The following is a 14,611-nucleotide window of genomic DNA, read 5'->3' as shown; positions in this document are numbered from 1 at the left end:
CCTGTGTATAAAGGAAAGTGTGATAGACATAAAGCTGAAAATTACAGGCCAGTAAATTTGACATGTGTTGCATGTAAGCTTTGGGAAGGCATTCTTTCTGATTATATTAGACATATTTGTGGAATTAATAACTGGTTCGATAGAAGGCAGTTTGGTTTTAGGAAAGGTTATTCCACTGAAGCTCAACTTATAGGATTCCAGCAAGATATAGCAGATATCCTGGATTCAGGAGATCAAATGGACTGTATCGCAATTGACCTGTGTAAAGCGTTTGATAGGTTAGATCATGGGAGACTACTGGCAAAAATGAATGCAATTGGAATTGACAAAAGAGTGACTGAATGGGTGGCTAAGTTTCTAGAAAATAGAATTCAGAGAATTAGAGTAGGCGAAGTTTTATCTAACCCTGTAATAATTAAGAGGGGAATTCCTAAAGGCAGTATTACTGGACCTTCATGTTTTCTTATATATATATATATCAATGAAATGTGTAAAGAAGTGGAATCAGAGATAAGGCTTTTTGCAGATGCAGTTATTCTGTACAGAGTAATAAATAAGTTACAAGATTGTGAACAACTGCAAAATGACCTCGATAATGTTGTGAGATGGACAGTAGGCAACGGTATGATGATAAACGGGGATAAAAGGCAGGTTGTGAGTTTCACAAATAGGAAAAGTCCTCTCAGTTTTAATTACTGCGTTGATGGGGTGAAGGTTCCCTTTGGGGATCATTGTAAATACCTAGGTATTAATATAAGGAAAGATCTTCATTGGGGTAATCACATATGGAATTGTAAATAGAGGGCACAGATCTCTGCACATGGTTATGAGAGTATTTAGGGGTTGTAATAAGGATGTAAAGGAGAGAGCATATTATATTGTATTGTATTGTATTGAATAGGTGGAAATAAATATTAAATATTTTCCTATATACATTTTAAGTGGTATGTTCTGAGCTGTCAGTGGAGAGATGGCGTGGGAGGACATCAGTAGACGAATAAGTCTGTATGGTGTCTTTAAAAGTAGGAAAGATCACAATATGAAGATAAAGTTAGAATCCAAGAGGACAAATTGGGGCAAATATTCGTTTATGGGAAGGGGAGTTAGGGATTGGAATAAATTACCAAGGGAGATGTTCAATAAATTTCCAATTTTCTTGCAATAATTTAAGAAAAGGCTAGGAAAAGAACAGATAGGGAATCTTGCCACCTGGGCGACTGCCCTAAATGCAGATCAGTTGTGATTAATTGATTGGATTGATTGATTGATTAAACATGTATCAATAGCTTTTCCACTGACTTAAAACTACGAAATCTGCAGTATAATTCCTAACATTCAAATTTCGGCACAGGTTAATATCAGCCTATTGAGATGAAAGTGTGTTTTTGATTAAATCTGACCCAATAGAAAACATTTAGGGGATGAGCCCATATTTTTTTTTTTGCAAAATAAGACACCCTAATGACCATCTTTCCACTTTTTGAGATAACATGAAAAAAATGTTATATCGACATACACTGACTGACAGTGACAATGCAACACCAAGGAGGACTGGTTCAAAAAGGGATGAAAGTTGGGGAAAAAACAGAGACGGCACGGACGAATAATTGATGTTTATTTCAAACCGATATGCAGGTTACACAATGCGCATGGCATCGACTCAGTAGGATGTAGGACCACAGCGAGCGGCGATGCACGCAGAAACACGTCAAGGTACAGAGTCAATAAGAGTGCGGATGGTGTCCTGAGGGATGGTTCTCCATTCTCTGTCAACCATTTGCCACAGTTGGTCGTCCGTACGAGGCTGGGGCAGAGTTTGCAAACGGCGTCCGATGAGATCCCACACGTGTTCGATTGGTGAGAGATCCGGAGAGTACGCTGGCCAGGAAGCATCTGTACACGTCGTAGAGCCTGTTGGGAGATGCGAGCAGTGTGTGGGCGGGCATTATCCTGCTGAAACAGAGCATTGGGCAGCCCCTGAAGGTACGGGAGTGCCACCGGCCGCAGCACATGCTGAACGTAGCGGTGGGCATTTAACGTGCCTTGAATACGCACTAGAGGTGACGTGGAATCATACGCAATAGCGCCCCAAACCATGATGCCGCGTTGTCTAGCGGTAGGGCGCTCCACAGTTACTGCCGGATTTGACCTTTCTCCACGCCGACGCCACACTCGTCTGCGGTGACTATCACTGACAGAACAGAAGCCTGACTCATCGGAGAACACGACATTCCGCCATTCCCTCATCCAAGTCGCTCTAGCCCAGCACCATGCCAGGCGTGCACGTCTATGCTGTGGAGTCAATGGTAGTCTTCTGAGCGGACGCCGGGAGTGCAGGCCTCCTTCAACCAATCGACGGGAAATTGTTCTGGTCGATATTGGAACAGCCAGGGTGTCTTGCACATGCTGAAGAATGGCGGTTGACGTGGCGTGCGGGGCTGCCACCGCTTGGCGGCGGATGCGCCGATCCTCGCGTGCTGACGTCACTCGGGCTGCGCCTGGACCCCTCGCACGTGCCACATGTCCCTGCACCAACCATCTTCGCCACAGGCGCTGCACCGTGGACACATCCCTATGGGTATCGGCTGCGATTTGACGAAGCGACCAACCTGCCCTTCTCAGCCCGATCACCATACCCCTCGTAAAGTCGTCTGTCTGCTGGAAATGCCTCCGTTGACGGCGGCCTGGCATTCTTAGCTATACACGTGTCCTGTGGCACACGACAACACGTTCTACAATGACTGTCGGCTGAGAAATCACGGTACGAATTGGGCCATTCGCCAATGCCGTGTCCCATTTATCGTTCGCTACGTGCGCAGCACAGCGGCGCATTTCACATCATGAGCATACCTCAGTGACGTCAGTCTACCCTGGAATTGGCATAAAGTTCTGACCACTCCTTCTTGGTGTTGCATTTGCTCTGTCAGTCAGTGTATTTTGAGATATTTGAAGCCATTTTTCCAGTCTGAAACTCAAGTGTTGGACTTCTCCAGTTTTGATACTAGATGCCTCATTTAAATACTAGTAGTCAAGATGGCTCCTGGACTAGTGTCGAAGTCCTCCCTCTTAATAAAATGGTAAAGTATAAACAAACTTATCGCGGGGTGAGAAAAAATGGATGTACAATAATAATTGGGATGATGAGGAGAGAGCCATCTATTTGAAGACAGTTGAAGAGCTCCTTTACATGACAAATAATTTACCAACACAAGGCTGACATATGAAAATATGGAGGTTGTCCTTGTTTCCTTTTTTTATTTCTCCCTCTTTTTATGGTGACTTGTCACTGTGCTTATCCTACGTGTTCCTATTCATGTTCCTATCATTCTATGTATGACTCAAATAGTAGTACATTAGCCTCAACCAAACCGGTTAACACATTGGAGACGCCACCCGTAGTTTCTACGGGCGCATGATTTCATTGCTACTGACGGCGCTCGGAGAATCTAAGAGCGTATGTTTTCACTGTGGCTAGGAAGAGAAGGCGCTGTTCCAGCAAGCTCTTATTTCACCAGGACACTGTCAGATGCTTCTAGTGAGCATAGTGTTTACTACTTATGAGCTGCAGTCAAGAGCTCTTCTTTCAAAGCATTGATAACACAGCTGCGTTCCGACATAGCCTGTGGCTGCGTCATCGCTCACGCTCAGCTGTGAAACGAGCGGGAAAGTACGTGCGTATGGACAGGAAGAGAGTGTGTTTCGAGAGCTTGGCTTATTTGTGTCATTCTTGTGGCTATTATGTCTAATTCAAGTGCACAAAATTTAGACGAATCCATACTGGATGTTCTTATGGAAGACTCTGGTTCTGAAATGGAAGACAATGGTGACGATTTCATTCAAAGTGACCATGATGATTCCGACGTTCCAGGCAAGTATACTTATTATTTAGCTGATTATAAAATAGGTACAAAGTGGGTTCTGTAATAGTTTTATTTCGGGTCCCTAATGATTTGGGTTGTTTCCTGCGTACAGCAACCCGATGCAAGCCCGTCGTCAAGTTTCGAAATGCGGGAAAATCATCAAAACAAAGGGAAGAAGCGTGCAGTTCAGAGACCCGCTATTGATGACGGATGGTCGTCTACTGATAATCTTCCTTAATTACCAGTATTTCAAGAAAAAAGTGGAGTCAGAATTCCAGGGGATAATAACAGTGATGCATGGGAATGTTTTAGTAATTATCTGAACGTAGATATTTTTTGGGACATAAAATCAGACACAAATCGTTATGCAAGCGATGCAATAAAAAAGAAAAGAAATCGCAGTGAACAGATAAAGCAAAGATCTCTCTTTGGCTCCTGGACTACAGTTACATTGAGGGAAATATATCACTTCTTCGCAATAATCATTCACATGTATTTGGTTGTGAAGCCAAAGCTGACAGATTATTGGGCAAAATCACCGATTCTTCAAGCTCCTTTCCTGAGGTAACTCCTATCTAGGGATAGATTTCGAGCGATTTTGTCATTTTTACACTTGAATGACAATCGAACCTATGTTCCAAAAGGACAACCCAACCATGATCCCCTGCATAAGATTAGACTGATATAAGACCATTTTATTAGAAAATGTAAAGAAAATTTCTATCCCACTGAAAATTTGACAGTTGATGAGGGCATATGTCCTTTCCAAGGCTGGATAGGGTTCCGTGTTTACATGAAGAATCAGCCAAACAAATATGGAATCAAGTGATGCAGAATCTGGTTACGTTTGCAACTGCGAAATTTATACAGGGTCGGCTGGGGGAACAAATAACACTGTTCAGGAACTAATAAATCGGTTATGTGGTCCTTATTTCAACAAGGGCCACACTATTTATATGGATAGATTCTTTACCAGTGTCCCATTGTTTGATCATTTGTGGAGCAGAAAAACAATGGCAGTTGGCACTGTTAAAAAAAATAGGAAAAACCTACCGACAATTTTCAAAACAACTAAATTGAGAAAAGGTGAAGTGTTATTCAGATGTAAACAACATTTACTTGCACTCAAGTGGAAAGACACAAGGGATGTTTATTGTCTTTCATCACGACACGAGGCAAAAATGACAAGTGTTCAGGTAAAATGTAAGGGAGGAAACATAAACAAAGAAAAGCCTGATCTAGTATTAGATTATAATAAAAATAAAACTGGAGTGGATTATGGGGATCAGTTCCTTAGTTATTATCCATTCCAATGTAAGCAACTGAAATGGTGGAAAAAAGTATTTTTCCATACCTTTTGTATGGCTATTGTTAATTCATTCATAATTTACAAGAAAACACGGTCAAATCCAAAGAAAGCACATTTAGAGGGCTTTATGATTGAATTAGCAAATAAGTTCGTGGAAATGGGAGGGACTGACAATCCAGTACCCAGCGTAATATCACAAATTCTGCTGCGCGACTGACTGGGAGGCATTTTGCTGAAGGGATTCTGCCCGCCACAGGAAAGCAGTATGCATCTAGGTACTGTAAAGTATGTTCAGACAAAGGGCAAAAGAATAATGGAAAGAGAATTAGGAGGGAAACACGACTGTTCTGCAGCATTTGTGATATTGGTTTGTGTATGCCGGATTGTTTCAAGGCCTACCACACTAAAGCTAATTACTGCTTGTAAACAATGATACCCATGCCAAATGACCTCGTAGGCTAGACTATGTATATATCAGTAGTATGTTTTAGTGGATTTGTTCTCAATATTTGCAAAATTTTAAAATATTAACCTGACTAGTATCTATAGCAACATCAGGAAAAAAAATTTTTGCTTGTAAAACATACCATGTTCATAAATATATAAAAAATAAACTGATGTACTGTTACAATAATTAAAACATATTTTGTGAAGAGGAAAGTCAGGTCTTTCTAATTATTCCAACAGTTTTTACAACCATCGCTTTACCTAACCGTTAAAAAACTTTTAAAAGTGTTAAAAATCCTGTGATTTCTGGAGGACAGCACGTTCAAATATGGCCATCTCCAAATGTGTTATTTAGCCCTTGTGGATCATACTTTCACTTATGGTCAAGATACACATTGCTAAAGGATAGGAATTATAACCCATGAATCACATCAAGTTTGCAAGATATGTGGTAAAAATCGTAAATATAGGAACATAATAACTGTTATAATCAACAAGAGGATTTCCACTTTTTCAAAACCTAAAACCTTTCACCTACCTGCTCTGTACACAACGACCAAGAGCAAATCAGCTCAATTTTTCATCAATGTACAGGTGAATTTCACCATGAATATTCAGAATTCATTCCAATATGAGAAAGCCTATCCACAGTTTACAGTACAAAACATTGAAACATTAAATACCAATCCAGGTAGAACACTTACAATTTCTGCGAAGTTCTAAAGGCTGAGCAGTAAATGTACTCTTAATGTAAACACTTTAATAATGGTGTTATTGGTTTTACTTCCCACCAACTACTTTTACGGTTTTCGGAGAAGCCGAGGAGACGAAATTCCGTCCTGCAAGAGCACCTTTACATCACAGTAAATCTACCAACAGAAGGCTGACATATCTGAACACCTTCAAATACCACCAGACTGAGCCTCGTTGGGCTCAGAAGGCCAGCACTTTATTGTATGAGAGCCCAGCTGTAAACACTTTATTTGAAGTACTGATCAACAAAATACCTCAATAATTAAATTTAAAATACAATAATTTTCATTCACTATAACACAAATATATACTTACATATATATAATGTCATTGTCACAAACACAATGAGTCCAAACCAGCCATTAAATGTGACAATAAAAAATATGACTGCGATAAGTATGTCGACAATTGTTGGTACTATATTGAACAAGATGTAGTTCAGGAGGTTAAATATACTATCAGTTCCTCGATCCATCACACGCAAAACTTCTCCAGTCTTTCGACCCAAATGCCATCGCAAACTTAAGCTGTGCAGATGGCTGAAGAGCTTCAACTGAAATAAAGAAATTTGCAATAGAATCCAATTTCTGTAAACACTTCATGGGCTAGTACAAACATATTTAAAGCTATTAATAATGCATCACAATCAGCAAACATGAATATAAATAATTACATAATACTGAAACTACCAGCAAAGAAATAAATACAATGGATACAAAAGTAGAAATGGTTATTGTGTTAAAAGAAAACTGTTCCATATTTAGGAGATATTTGGAGTTCTTTCAGGAGATATCCAAAAGAAATTAAGCTGAGTAATGATGAACGATATTCTCAGTTATTTTGTACTTCGGAACTGTAGTCATGTATGGGGAATAAGCATACTGGACAAAAAAATGAATCACCCCCTTGAAAGAAAGCACAATGGTCGCTTTGGAGGGATGTACATGGGGTTGCACCGGTACCAGGCAGTCATGTGACCCTTGACTACAGACATTTGACCATGACAGAGAGAGAGTCTCTCTCTCTCTCTCTCTCTGGTTGTGAAAATATCCCAACCAACATGGACTGGAGACTGTTGTCCAGCCTTGTCAATAAAAAATGGCCTCAAACCCGAGAGGAATTGCTGCTTTCAGTGAATGAACCCAAACAGTTTCCAAGTGAACAATGCGAAGGGGACTACATGCAATGAACATTTGGGTTCAGATACCTTGTAAGAGACCATTGCTCACAAGAGCAAAAAGCTGAACGCCTTTGATGGGCCAAACAACACCAAACATGGACAGTAGCAGACTGTAGATGTGTAGTGTGGTCTTACAAGTCATGATTTTGCCTGCTTTCAAATTACACAAGGTGTCAAATGCAATGACAGTCAAATGAAGTGTTTAACCTGCTGTGTGTGGAGGGTGTCAGAAGGACGTGGGTTCGAATCCCCATCAGGAAGTCATAAAATTTAAGAAACAAGATTCCCACTTCCGGAGGTGCATATGGCCCTGAGATTCACTCAGCCTACACCAAAAAAAGAGTACCAGGTTAATTCCTGGGGGCAAAGACGACCGGGTGTAAAGCTAACCACTCTACCCCATCACGTGCCGAGGTTAACAATGGTGGAAGCCTTTACCTTCCACTCCTCCAAGGGCCTTCATGGGCTGTACGGAGGTGACTTTGCTTTGCTTTGTGTGGAGGGTGTAGTGTAGGCCAGAGGTGGTACCATCATGTTTTGAGAATGTTTCTCATACTATAACTAGGGCCCACCCATTCAGGTTAACGTGAACATGAACTATGATATTTATTTCGACATTCTCAGTAACTAAGTATTGCCTTTCATTCAGTATCTTGATGATGAGTATGCTGCGGACATTCCCATTTTCCAAGATAACAGCTGTGTTCAGAAGGCTAGATTCATATGTGACTCGCTTAACAAACACATCAACATCCTGTCACCCATGGACTGGGCCACTAAATCCCCCGATCTTAATCCCAGAGAAAATGCGTGGGACTATTTGAAACAACGGGTGAAATAAAGACATCAGCATCCCGACAATTTGGTGGCTCTACGGGATCTCATTCATCATCAGCGAGTGGCTACAACAGGATATGCCTTACCTAGAGAAGCTTGTGGAATTCCTTCGTTTCCAAATAAAGGTAGTTATTTGAGCTGGAGCAAGTGTACTTGGTATTAGAAGTATATCCCCAGCAGGTGACTAAATTTCTATCCAGTGAGTTTATAAGTTTGGAAGAGTATATGCTTCATCATATCCTAAAAATAAACTTGACGAAGATGCAAACAAGAGGAATATTATTCATGAAATTCACCAGCTTTCATACACTTTCATCGGTTACATGTTTCTGATGTTCAGATTGATTCTTTCACGGCCCAGAATAATGAGCATGATCAAACTGCAGGGAAACCTTACTTTGCTATACTTCCTAAGAAGATGATGATGATAATAATAATAATAATAATAATAATAATAATAATAATAATAATAATAATAATAATAATAATAATGTTATTAATTTTGTCTGGAGACGTTACCTATAGGTTAAGAAGATAAGGGGTATGACTCATATACTGTATTGATGTCACCAGAGAGAGTGAACATGCGAGCAACCTCTGGTGCATCACCCGCACCACGTTTTCAACGTTCAAAATGGTGGCGCCACATTTTAAACTGTGCACACTTCAACACCCCTGTCCACCCGTGCTATATGTCTAACTGAGGAACTATTTGCATCCCTGAATGTGGCTACCTATGAACAAGTATGTATGTGCTAGCAGTGGGTATAGCAGGGGCGTATACTGAGGGCTACCAAGGCTATCAGTGAAGCCCAAACCTCAATTGAGAATGATGGAAGTCTAAAGCGCATTATAATGTAAGCATCTGACACACTGTTCCATTTACAAAAATTGAAAGCATTAAGAAAAAAAGTTGCACGTATTTTTGAGAGCAAGGCATCGGAGACTGATATTGCAGCCCAGACTCTCGCCCCTCTCCTTTCGACTCACCACACACGGCTTGCTGCTGTATATTGGACAGGAGCAGGGACTGTAGGGATAGGTGAGTAGGCTTCGGTCCGTCAGATCGCCACTGCTGTCAACCATTTCTTTACTCATCGTATATACTTTCTCACCTCATACTTATGACTTAATTATATAGATAACAGAGTGCTGGTATTTCACTCCTGTTTACTTCTACATTATTGTAGAAAGACACTGCAGGGCTGCTATTATAGGAGCAATATAGTTTTTTCCTTATTGGTAGATCTACTAAAATGAAATGCAATCTTTCCGGTTTAGTGTTCTCTTTTGTTGGTTGGGATCGAACCCGTGATCATGGGTCAGACACCACAACTAATCTCCCGAGGAAGCTAATAAACCAGTGAAGGATGGGTATGACCGCTGTAAAATTCAACATTGTTATTTAATAATAATAATAATAATAATAATAATAATAATAATAATAATAATAATAATAATAATAATGGGGCATGGCATCTATACAGGCTTCGTGGTGACCTAATGAGAGTAAAATGAATGGCGAAGAGGTCATAAACACCCAGTCCTCAAGCCAGGGGAATTCACGGTATGAGGGGGTTGATTCCGAAAACTGAACCGCGGCCATCAGACTAAAGGCAAGTATTCTATCCATTTAGCCACAAAGCCGGACTTTCATTTGCTAAACCTTAGGCTACCATCTCCACTGATCATGGGTTGAGCATTGGCAGTAGCAGAGGCCAGGGCAGTAGCTTGTGAAGCAGCCATGACAACACTGCAGGCTTCTCCTTTGGCTATTGGCTGCAGCTCAAAACACTGAAGAGGATTAATGAACTACACAGACAAAGGGGCACTCGATCCACTGACATCCACTGGCATATTGTACTAATGTGCTGTAAGGAAAGATAACCACACAAATACTAAAAGACATTCGGGCTAGTGATAAGACAGGTGTAGGACTGTCCTGCTTGGTTATGTCAGAAAGATATTTTACGTTTCTACTCTATTGCCATGACTTGACAAGAAGGATACGAGGGAGGAGAGGAAAAGATATGTTAACTTGGCATCAATTTGAGAAATTCTTACCTTGTTTGTAAAAAAGTCAGAAAGGCATATTGTGTTGGGGAGTACTGTATACTGGATGAAAAACTGGAAGATTTTTGTGGAAAATGGCGCTTTACACACTTCATTCTGAGCAAGCCCAATAAGTATGGTCTAATGATACGTTTTGGTCAATGCCAGAATATGCTACACAATGACCCTGGAGATTTACGCAGGGAAACAGCCTGAGGGATCATTTAAAATTAGCAAGAAGGCTGCTGATGTAGTGAAATGCCCAATTTTAGTTGTATTAGGTACTGGAAGAAACATTACCATAGATAACTGGTTCACTTAGTATTGCCAACTATCTGTACAAATGTAACATTACTCTAGCTGGAACCCTAAAAATAAATAACCACATATTCCTCCAAATTTCCTGGAACCAAATCAAGAGGGTCAGGTCATCTCCAAGATGCCCCAATATTGGTTATCGTATGTTGCCCAGGAGAATAAAGTTATTCTCATTCTCTCAACAACAATGCATCATAATGCAGCAATCGATCCTGGAACTGGAGACAAAAACAAACTAGAAAATTATAACATTCTACAACGCTACTAAGTCAGGTCTTCACACTGTGAACTAGGTGAACAATACAAGCAATTTTACAAGGAAAACAATTGCAATTGGGTTTATGTCGCACCAACACAAATAGGTCTTATGGCAACAATGGGAAAGGAAAGGAAGTGGACATGGCCTTAATTGAGGTACAGCCCTGGCATCTGCCTGGTCTCGAAAATGGTAAAACCACGGAAAACCATCTTCAGGGCTGCCGACAGTGGGGTTCAAACCCACTATCTCCTGAATGCAAGCTCAAAGCTAAGTGACCCTAACCATATGGCCAACTCACTTGGTTGCAAGGAAAACAAACAGATGGCCAATGATAATGTTTTATGCTACACTGAACGTAGCCGGAATAAATTTGCAAATTGTTTCCCAGAGCAACAATAACGCTAATGTCAGACAGAGGCACTCTGCTTGTGATACCGCTGATGATTACTTGCGTGTGCACTCGCAGTGCACTTCCTTCCCATAGCTCACAATGGGGATATATCTAATTTGTGCACGAACACTATAGGGCAAGAAATGATGACAGAAGCTGGTCCAAGCACCAAGAGGAAGAGGTGTTACGAATGTGGCCGTTCAAGAAATAGGGCCATAAAATACACTTGCAGAACTTGCAGGGAATACATTTGTCTTGACCATGCCCAGTAGATCTGTTCAGACTGTGCTTAGTGCATTCTCCACTATAGTATTTTTTCAGATATTTGAAAAAAATACTTAAGCACTGTTAATCATGAAATTTATTTCCAGCAGCATTCTCCACTATGCAGAGATATTTCTATTTGTTCCTGCTATATATAGCGTACTTGTATAAACTGTATATTGTGAGTTTCTCACTGTGCTTGGGTACAAAATTTTGATTCTGGTTGAACATGGCCTAGTGTTTATTTAAGTGCTTCACGTAATGAGAGATTTCATACCATAGTGAGAACTTGAAGTCTGCATGCTGGTTTTTAAATTCATATCATGTTAAAGAAGTGTTAAATGTTCATCGTTAGTTGCTTTTATATCAATAAATTAGATTTGATAATCTATATACATCCTTTCAAAATGAATGTAAATCCTTAATCAAAACTCACAAACTCGGAAATGAAATGGTGTCTCTCAGACTCCACGTGACCTACGACAGAGGATTTAGCACAACCACTGTAGGGTTAAGTTACACAGGTAAATTGCTAGTAATATTCTGAGTAAAATGGTATGATATGCTATAATTACCTTGATTTTTCATGTTTTAAATTTAAAAATAATGTGTCGGCAACATTGCTATAAAACGTGCTTAACAACAGGTAAAATGGTCATTTTTAGGGTTAATGAAGGTCCTTGCCTCTTTTAGTAATGAATAAAAATGAACCCTGTATGCAAATTAAAATAATAATGCATTTCTATTGCGTAACATTATAATGTGATTAAAAATACCATGGTACATGCAAGCAGAAATAAGGTATCAATCGATAACACTGGATATAAAAAATTTAAAATAAATTCCAATTCTATCCACTTGACAAGAACAGCCATATATTATATTTCAAAGATAAAACAAAAGCATAAAAGAATTGAAATGAAAAGGATCAGCATGTCTTCAAACATTCAACTTGGAGGGAGGAGGATCAAGTAAGGTACAGTAGACCCTCTCATATCCGATCTCAGGATATCTGACCACCCACCCACAGTGCTTCTCACAACATCAAAATGAGCTATCACTGCTTCAAATCATTACCAATGTTCCCCAGGTTGATGGTAATGAAGACGATACAGACGATGAAGACAAAGATGAAGAAGGAAACAAAAAGATTACTCATTCTGTGGCCAAGGAAGCGTTTGAGATTGTGCTGAAATACACTGAACAGCATCCAACAGCAACACCTATGGATGTGTTGAGGCTAAAATGAATGGAGGGATGCATCCCCAAGAACACAAATGCCTAATTTGAAAGAAAATAACATTACAGACTTATTCAAATGAATTAGTGTAAAGTGGTTTCTATACAGCACTGCACACCTTATATTTTATTAAAAACAGTGTAATAACCAGGAGGCCTACAGGGGTATAACCTTTGTTTTATTCATTTCACGAAGCATCCAAAAGTATTCTTTTACAAATGTATGTGACTAAGTAATTATAGTCACAGAGTTAGGTGAAATTTTTTTCTTAGTTATTATAAAACAATTTTATATTCCTTTTTATGTTATAATAAAAGTTATATTATTTGTTCCTCTGATTATACAACCTGTTTTGTGTACTGACCATGTTCCAGTCCCATAAGTGACAGATATAAGACTGTCTACTGTAATAAGAACTCCTATGTCAATAGCAATGCAAATGCACACCTCAATTTCCCGTGTTGTGTACTGCTGAATTCGGATCCACAAGAAGGAGCGGAGGTTACTGAGAAAACCCATGCCACCTGTACCTCCGCCTTGCAGGAACTTGAACAGCACGTATAATAATACCAGATCCCATCGAAAGCGGGCACCAGGCTCTGTCATGCTATCAACTACAAAAAGAAGTCATGTAGAAAGCAGCAAATATATTTCCACAAAGCACATTCAAAGTTAATCATTTGAAGTATTTCAATGGATGCAGGTAGGCTTTAAGCATCAATAATGGAGTAATAGCCAAAGGACTTATTACTGCATACACTTACACTTGAAAATGACAGGATTGATCATGATGGAAAGAACATAAGGTGGTACCACATGCATGCTGAGATTCCTCCATTTTTCAGCCCAATCTGTGATATAGGCTAGGGAAACTCAGTCTCTCCTGTTCCACTTGGTGAACTTTCGGTTTGTCTGCCTATCAGAGTTAGCGGAGTTCACTGGAAACATCATTAACATTTTCATCCAGATTAAGTGAATGATTCTTGATATCATGCCACTTGCTTAATCTGGCATAATAAGTCAGATATGATGTTATATATTGAATATTTTTAGATTCAGGTTTATTAGAAATATGTATTGGAATAGCACTGTGAAAAAAAATGAAAAAAAAAAAAAAACCAAACTGAATGCCAAAAGGATGTACTGGGTAAATACACTAGACAGTAAAAAGACTGCAAAACATTCCAATCTCTTAGCTTAATTTATATGGTAGGCCGATGACCTTCGATGTTAGGCCCCTTAAAACAACAAGCAATTTATATGGTAGTTATATTTAACCCTCCCCCACCCACAGCGTAGTAATGCGTAGTGCGAAAGCTGAGGGCCTCCCGCCCACAGCATAGTAAAGCGTACTTGTACTTCCAGTCGCATTTATGAGCCATCTATCAGCAGATGGACAAATATAACTTACCGTTACTAGCATGTGTACTTCCTAGAGACCAAAGATATCAGTTTTCTTTTAAAACCTTAGCAGGTGTATTAGAACATGAAATACCGAAGGCAGTGATATATTGGAAACAAACATGTTGGCGCTTTCGCGTGAAAATGTTTTATGCGATAATGACGTTGAACATTTGGTGAACGATAATGATAATTCTGACTGTGAAACTGTTAGTAGTGGCTTGAGTGTACTCAGTGAAGTGGAAAATGAAAGTGACGATATTACGGGAAATTTCAGTGGACAAATACATTGTCTTACAT

The 14,611-nt window shown here is 39.7% G+C and overlaps 1 protein-coding gene across 1 annotated transcript in view; it reads right to left on the bottom strand.

Moving 5' to 3' along the window:
* Positions 1-14,611, bottom strand: part of Hmt-1 (ABC transporter ATP-binding protein/permease Hmt-1) — a 239,560-nt gene that overhangs the window by 98,633 nt on the left and 126,316 nt on the right. Inside the window, exons 6-7 of the mRNA XM_067140389.2 lie at positions 13,358-13,524; positions 6,685-6,922 (exon numbers count right to left, since the gene is read on the bottom strand). Coding sequence (XP_066996490.2) covers positions 6,685-6,922; positions 13,358-13,524 — 405 coding nt within the window. The remainder of the gene's footprint in view (positions 1-6,684; positions 6,923-13,357; positions 13,525-14,611) is intronic.

This window comes from Anabrus simplex, chromosome 2 (genome assembly GCF_040414725.1).
Source record: "Anabrus simplex isolate iqAnaSimp1 chromosome 2, ASM4041472v1, whole genome shotgun sequence".
NCBI lineage: Eukaryota > Metazoa > Arthropoda > Insecta > Orthoptera > Tettigoniidae > Anabrus > Anabrus simplex.
The sequence above is the reverse complement of the archived record's forward strand: the minus strand, read 5'-3'. Positions and strand labels throughout refer to the sequence as shown.